Here is an 8399-nt window from a genome sequence, read left to right as displayed (position 1 = left end):
GTTGAATCGTTGAATCGATGAATCGTTGAATCGTTGAATTGTTGAATTGTTGAATTGTTGCATCGTTGAATTGTTGAATTGTTGAATTGATGAGTAATCTGTAATTAAAAATACAAAATAAAATTAATTATCTTTCATATCATTAAAAACATTTTTTATGAATAAAAAACACGAATAAAAACAATCATGATTTAAAAAATGAATGTGTGAAAAGTAATAATTAWRATWAKAAAATAATACTAACCGTTGATTTATCCAGACGAAGCCCCAGATTCGTTGATAAAGATGATCCAGAAGAAACGAAGATATTTTAATTCACACTTTCGACCATGACAATATTTTAATCGAGATGCAAATGCTCTTCTACCGAATTGGCCGAAAGTGTGTTAATGATTCTAATCGCGTACCGAACAAATTGTTTTTTAACAAGAATATTTTAACAAATTCTTGTATTGATTTTAAATAACGATTGAATTATTTTTAAAGCAATCTATACGATTGCATACAAAAGATGCAACTTTTTTCGAAACAAACACTGACTCTAAGATTGCATTGCACGCAATTGCAACTGAAGCTCTGAAAATCAAAGTTTAGTTAAAGCAAGTCGTAGCGTACTTCTGTTTATTTATTATGCTATAAGTAAAAAATATATTAATCGTTATAAAATTCAATTATTTAAACTACATGATCAAATAATTCTGAAATCGTGCTAYTATTTTCATGTGCAGTAATTATTAATAAAAAAAATATTTTAAAGATGCAACTACAGACTTGTAAGCTATAAAAAAAAAAGATAAAATACAAACGAGAAAATATCGCGTTGCATTCTATCTTTCAAAGAATAAATTTAATTGCAATAGGGTTATTTTTACAGAAGTATGCTAATTGCGTTATTATCTATAGAAAAGAATAGATATAGCATTAATGTAAAACTAAACACAAGGTACAATATTTATATATAATCATTTGAACGATTAATTATATATATAAAATCGATTGAACGTGTCTTGAATTATTTATGTGCATTTAATATACCATAAGAAATAAAATGAATTTAAATGAATAATTTAAACAACAATATTGCAACGCGTTATTAAATAATTATTTTATTAAATCATTTCATTTGCATTAGAATTAATTAATTAAACGAGAAGTTAAAATTTTCTAATGCATCGAACGTCAGCCATTGGCCCGACAGTGCTTACGTTGCACCATACAAATTCTATGGACACCGTAAGCAATATCGGTTACCGGATCTCACCACGGGGAGGTTGCTGCGTCGGAGATCCATTATAAAATTAAAGGAAATAAATAAAGAAATGTACTTGCACGTATATGTATGCAGTTGTACCAGTATTCCACCATTGATTAGTATAATTTCCATGGAACGATGGTGAACGTCTTTCTGAGAGGGGGGAAAGAATGGGATGATTGCATACGTCTTTCTGAAACCATAAAAAGAATGACAGTTATGGCAAAAATCTTTGTGAAACCATAGAAAAATATAAAATCATATAATTCTAATTAGATATCTTCTTACCTAATGTCAATGCATTCACACCATCGATTATGATTGCATCAATCTGTTAATCAAATGAGATTTGATTAGATTATAAGATTTGATATTAAAATATTAATTAATTAAACAGTAATAATTACTTACACGGAGCGGAACTAGATGAGACCTGTCGCACGGCCGTCCGGAAACAAAGTGAATGATGACGTAGACGAGTCACCTCTCCCCTCCTGTTTACCTTATACGGCAGTGCCTAAATGTTTTTCTATACGTACTAGATAAAAGTCACGTGTATACATTGCCAACGTTCGACGCGTTTGATTTTCACCTTCACCTTCGTATGTATTTCTTTATCTCTGCATACATTCAAACGTATTTGATCATTAAACGTAAATATAAAAATCAATACTTTATGTATAATACGTTAAATATGTTATAATAAAATAAATTACAAATAAAATACATTAGTATGAGAATGTATTGAATATACTGTGAATGTATTAATACATAAAAATAAGAACGTTATAATCTTAAATTTTATTGATTAGGTGGATTATTCTTTTTCTACACATGCATAACGTTCGGAAAGTTATATAAACAACTTTTAATAAAAATAATTTTCTAGAGTATAATGACTCAGTCTAACAAGAGACTTTGAAGAGGATGGTGCATAACTACTATGCACCTAGTTTTTGACAACATCATACACTTCTATCAATTATTTATTATTTATTTTAATATTCTAATACACTCTACTTATATTTCAGATTGTTTAAACACATATGTACTGGTTTAAAAATTACATACTTATTAACATACTCTTAATTTAAAATTATTTTCATGTGATATACTTTTAGATGAAAATATTCTCTTCCAAAGTCTTCATTGCACAGGAGCATTAAAAAAAATGTACATTAGTTTAAACAAATACATAAAAATTAAAGGAATGTTTTAATCAGTATATTACAATGTGATTAAGTTTCTAGTCTTTATTGTCTTTATTYTACTCGTTATTTTTTAAATATTAACAAGGAACGTGTTACATGTATACACAACATTCATATATTTAATTTTCTTTATATTATACAAATACCATTTTATACAAAATCAATTAGGCCTTTTTATCGTTTTATGTATCAAGTACACACATAAAAGAAGAAATTACAAGATTTTAGAATGAATCAAGGCAATTTTTTTATGGTATTTAAACTAGCAAATACTTCAGCTTTCTTCTATCATAATGGTAAATTTCCATAATTCATATTTGCCATTAGTATATTATTTATTCATTGTCTTAATATATTGGTTGTATAATTGTGTAAAGAAATGTACTTTCTTTTTTCATTTACATATATGTTAATAAATGTAAGGAAAAGAAATTCTATTTCAGAAAAAAATGTTAAAAATTTTATGTCATCTAGCTGCAACTCTAAAATAGTAATAATAAACAATTAGTAAAAATTCGTAAGGATAGCTACAATCATAAAGATAAATTATAAAAAGTTTTACATTTTTTTAACTATTATTTTGGCCGAAATAAAAAATTAATTATTTAATGATAAAAACCTCAAGTTCTTTAGACGAGAAACTTAAATCGTTTAAGCGCAAAGGCTAAAATTGAAAAATTGACACTTGAAACTTAATAGATATTTTATTTTTATTTATTTCAAACCATATGAAACTCTAAAAGTGTAAAAATTTAAAAATACTCAAAAATGGAGGACCCTAGTTTATATATATATGTTTATACGTGTATATGTATATTTGTACGGTGGTTTAAACGTAGTAACGAACGCGAGACGTCGGAAGGAATGAAGAATTGCCTGATACGTACCATATTTTATTTTCTACCTTGAAAAATGGACCAGTAGTAGAAAAGTACAGTGCGATATCCAATGTTTCATCGTGCGTTCTTCGTCGTACACTATGCATGCAAGTTTTCCATACCGATACGGATTCGATCGACCTATCGAAGTAAATTTATATTCCGACATTATCTACCTAACGGGAAGGGGGTTGGGTGTTGGGGGGATGGGTGGTCAAACGATAAAAGCACAAAGTGTAACAGAATCGAGAAATTATCGCGTATTTCTATAGTTTTCTTTTTATTATTTTTGTATTCCTATATTTTGTTGTCGATATAAAATTTCATGATCAGACGAAAAAGTTCGTTCATCGTGTGTAGGAAAGCTTGCTTTCCTTCCTCGTAACGTTAAAACGTTTTAAGTTTAGTTTGGAATATTGTCGAGGACTTTTCTAAAGAGAACATTCGCCATTGGATTAAATCTTGGGATATTAACCGAGAATAGTTTGCACCAACACTCAAGTAGAAAACGTTTCTCTCTCTCTCTCTTATATACATGTTCACACACATACACGCAAATACTTTTTCTCTTGGGGAACTTTTTGGATTTGGTCACGAAGGAACGGTAAGAAGGACGTATTCAGAAGCACGCTATACTTGGAAGGTGTCGTCGAGTTCGCCCAGTCCATTTCCAAGGCTTTGTTGAACGAGATTGATACCGAACCCATGGGACACGCGAACTTAGAAGATCTCTATTATGTCACGGAAGGACGAAATGAGCTTCCTGGGACTTTCCTTTCCCGCATTCCCTTTCCCTTTAACTTTCTATATTCGGAGAAACCGATCGTACTCAGTAGGAATCATTTCGTTTAGAAGATTCCAATAAATTTTGACTTTTACTAAAAAAAAAAGATATATAGAATTACGTTTAAAGTAAACGGAACATAGGTTTTTTTTTTTTTTTTTTTCTAAAAAACGTAAAAGTCTACTTAAGGATCTAATCGATTGATTTCAATAAATAAAATCCCTTTTGTAATTCTGTTATTAATCAAATGTTAACTTTTCGTATATTTGAATTTATCTAAATTACATTAATCACAAATTCAAAGATTAAGAAAATAATTCTTGATTTTTCGGTCGACCAATTTTACCGCAAAGCTGCTGCAAAGGTATTTCAACGTCAACGTCGATTGATTTCGTTCGATTAACTGGACATTTTTCGTCTTTGCATGATTTGTTTTTGGTCATGTGACAACGACCATCGCAATTACATTGAAATCGTACGATTCGTATTACGTAAACGTTACCGACGTTTGTGAATGTATAATCATTTCCAGTTTTTAATTCGAAAAGTTCGTCGCCGTCGTTAACACTTTGCAAAAGCAAATTCGAATTGTTTTCACTCAAAACCTTATCTGGGAGAATGGCAGCATAAGCTTTTCTTAGTTTATCTAAATCGTTTACTATAACACGTGCATCCTAAAACACATAAAATATTAACGATTTTCAAAGTTAGATGAAAAAATAAAGTTTCGATATACGCCATTTGGTATAACCCATATATGGGTCGGTCGTTCATACAAGTTTTTACATGGACAAACTATATATGGGTTGATATAATGAAACTGTTAAAATTTTCAATTACGGGCATTAATATTTGCAGTGATTGCACAAGTAATATTGAATTAGTTTGGATAAATAAATTTTTAATTTTCTTGGCCAGAAATTTAACTGATAATAGTTTCTTATAGTTAATTCTTTTTTTACAGATTTATAGTTTACGTAACAAAATAAGTTCAACAAATGTGATATAGTCAAACATAGTTCAAAGTTATTTTTTATTTTTAATATTTTATAACCCTTGATTTCCATTAATTTATATTTTATGTTGAAGCTTTTATCTTAAATTAAAAACGTAAAAAGAACAAAAAAAAAATAATTAAAAGTCAATGTAGAAACGTCGAGTCGTGTATAAATAAAGATTATATATATTTTCTGCTTGCATTTTTACAAAAAGAAAAAAAAAAGAAAAAAAAAGATAATCCGTTGAATGAGAAAATCGATTAAAAAAGTAGATAAACTCACGAATATTTCGGCATCGCTAGCCATTCTCTCGATAAGATTGATCCAGTTGAGGTAAGCTGTCCTATACTTATCGTTGACTTTCGTATATTCGGGATAAATGTCGGTATAGAGGTTCTTGTAGCCAAAGGCACCGGCTGCATCCGTATTACCATCTCGACCATAAGAACTTCCACCGAGAAACCAGACGGTGTACATTCTCAAAATTGGATACTGTTTCGTACGCAAGTGCCAATATCGTGCAAAGTAAAGAGCAAGTTCTTGATTGGGACCACCTTTTCCTTTATCCGATCGAAGATCAACGGTTGGTCTACCTCCAAACAAAAGACACAATCCTAAAGCCCATTCTTCCTTCGAAGGAAATATCTCGATAACTTTTAGATCGGTCAATGAACAGATTGTACTATCTTTCATCATTTCGAACATCTCGAATTTGTTGATCTTTCCTTCTACTGCGAGTATCATCAATGAGGCCATTTTAACGTATTCCCTTGCGAATTCTTCAACCGTACCGGAACAAACAGAGTGAAGTTTAACGGGTAATAAACCATAGGTGTAGGTCGTAGCAGCCATACACTCCATAGCATCGGCATTGCAAGCTATCACGTAAGACTGAACGAATTTGTATTTCTGTTCCTCGTTCAATTGCCCATCCGCTGCGGTTTCCCTTGGTATCGTCTCTTGTATTAACTCTCGAATGCTTTGAGAGACTTTACCGATCAGATTGTACTTGGTCAATATGGCGAGTGCTTTCTCACCCTTGGGATCGTAAGTACACGGACCACCTCCAATAAGGGCCATCGGTTCATCCGATACATCTGACGTGATCAAGATAATGATTTTAGCTGGATACGCTGTACGAGCTAGATCACCACCTGAATCAAATAATCGATTATTATTTTAATCAATAATTATTATCAAATATGTAATCACTGTTTTTATTATAATTGTTTTTACCTCTTATCGCAGACAATTTATTTCTCACTATATTGATTTCTTCCGAAGTTGCACTTAACCGTTCCAATCTTTCCAATAACCTAAGCTTATCTTTCAATGTAATCGTTTCTTTCGGACAACATAAAAGATCGTCGACATTATGTGATAACATAACTATTAAAATGTCCCTTTTCTTTAACTTCTTGCAATAATCGAGAATTTTTTTAGTAATTTCGATTGCTTTATCGTCTGGGTACCCATCGGTCCCAGCTTCGACGTAAGTGATACGACTATCGAGCTTAGGAAATGCTTCGGGAAAACTCCACATCATAAACACCGATCTACGAGGAACTACCATCCATCCTTTTTTCAATTGTTTTCCAACGATCCTTTCAAATGCCGAACTCATGGTAACAGCTTCTTTACCCCATCCAACAATGTGTAAATTATTCTTCAACTTATATTTGACTTCTTTGATAGTTAATGTATTTTTTCCATCGTATTTTATCTTTTTCGGTAGGATCACCGATGTGTAAATACATTTTATACCAGCCTCGACAATGGTACTCATACTTTCTCGAATCTGAAAATATTATGTTCAAAAATTACGGGATAAATTTGATAAATGTAAAAAATTTACTTGTCGATCGACAAACCTCGACCATTTGTTTTTCAATCTCCGATTTATTAGCATCTCTAATAATTTTTGCTTTCGTTCTTTCTTCCTTATCAAAGCGATATTCTTGCAAAGCCAATTTTTCGGCAAGTCTCTTTGCTAAAGATTTTTTCACGATGTTTATCACATCCTGCCTTTTCTTTTCGATCGCAACTATTTTCTTAGTTCTTTCCTCTTCTTCTAAAGGATCCAATATCTTAGGCTTCCGTTTCTTTTGCTTTTTCTTTTGCTTTTTCTTTTGATGTGCCTGTTTCGTTGGCATGATTATTGTGATACATTATTCATTGTTTAGAACAATTTAGGATCTTTCTTAAAAGGTTTTTATGTAATTTCGAAAGATTTTAAATTAGACAAACACATTTTAATCATATAAATTTATTGCATGATGTTTCTAAATTTTTACATGTTTTAGGGTTAAAACAAAAGTATTATAATTAATTATAAGGATGTTGAGTGAAGTTCTTGTTATATAAATTCATAACAATTATATCGTTATAACAACAAAAAATCGATTTATGAAAAAATATTAATCGCTGGCAAGAAACCTTAACAGGTAACCTACCATCAGATCTCGGTCGGTAAGATAAAGGTAGAGCATTACTATTACCAATATGAGGCATAGAAATGTTACTAGATTTCAATATATTTTAAACTTTCTTATTTCCTAATAACTTTTAATAGTAGTAGATATTTTTAATAATTTTTTTCTATTTGTTTTTATTTTGTTTCGACTCTTTTTTTGTAATAAATAATTTTCTCTTTCCTGCATATATTTAAAAATTAAGAATTATGAAAAAACAAAATAAAAACAAATAGAAAAAAAATTATTAAAAACAACTTCCCCAATGGAGGATCAAACCACTAACTAGCAGCACGAGAAGCTAGTACGCTACTACTTACGCTATTGCACCACTTAGTGCACAGTTGCATTTAAGATAATATAAATATGTATACAAAAAATTCCAAAACTTTAAAAGCATTTTTTTCAAAATTGGCTTCGCATTTTGATAAAATACTTTACCACGTTAACACCCTAAAGGTATACTACTAATATACCAAAGCTCGTTAAAATCCGTGAGGGCACAACCGTAAGGTCTCCGTGTTAGAAATGAGAAATAATGTTTTCGTTTTTTCAACTATTAATAACTAATTAAATAGTTAATTAATAAAGTGTGCAATTAATGTGCAAATAAGAGCACTTATTCATTTTTTTCTGCTGTTAAGGTTCCTTGCCAGCGTTCCTATGGTTGGAATTTTTTAGTGTAATAAAATTTCAACAAACTTCATAATCTGATGCAATTCTAATCTATTGCTGATGCATTAATCACATGAGATTACGATATAAATGTAAACAAAACTTGCCAACTATTCCGTCAATAAGATTT

General features: G+C 30.4%; 1 protein-coding gene across 1 annotated transcript; it reads right to left on the bottom strand.

The window, feature by feature from the left end:
• Positions 1-4430: 4430 nt before the first annotated feature.
• On the bottom strand, positions 4431-7944 carry LOC106791453 (glycerate kinase-like). Its single transcript, XM_014757083.1, has 5 exons — positions 7915-7944; positions 6995-7261; positions 6360-6921; positions 5406-6277; positions 4431-4799 (listed from the first exon to the last, which is right to left on the bottom strand). Exons 1-5 carry the CDS (start codon positions 7942-7944, stop codon positions 4431-4433), a joined length of 2100 nt encoding a protein of 699 aa, XP_014612569.1.
• Between the last annotated feature and the right edge of the window lie 455 nt (positions 7945-8399).

Source organism: Polistes canadensis, unplaced genomic scaffold (assembly GCF_001313835.1).
Source record: "Polistes canadensis isolate GaletaPanama2010 unplaced genomic scaffold, ASM131383v1 scaffold_309, whole genome shotgun sequence".
Lineage (NCBI taxonomy): Eukaryota > Metazoa > Arthropoda > Insecta > Hymenoptera > Vespidae > Polistes > Polistes canadensis.
This window is presented reverse-complemented; position numbering and strand designations above follow the sequence as displayed.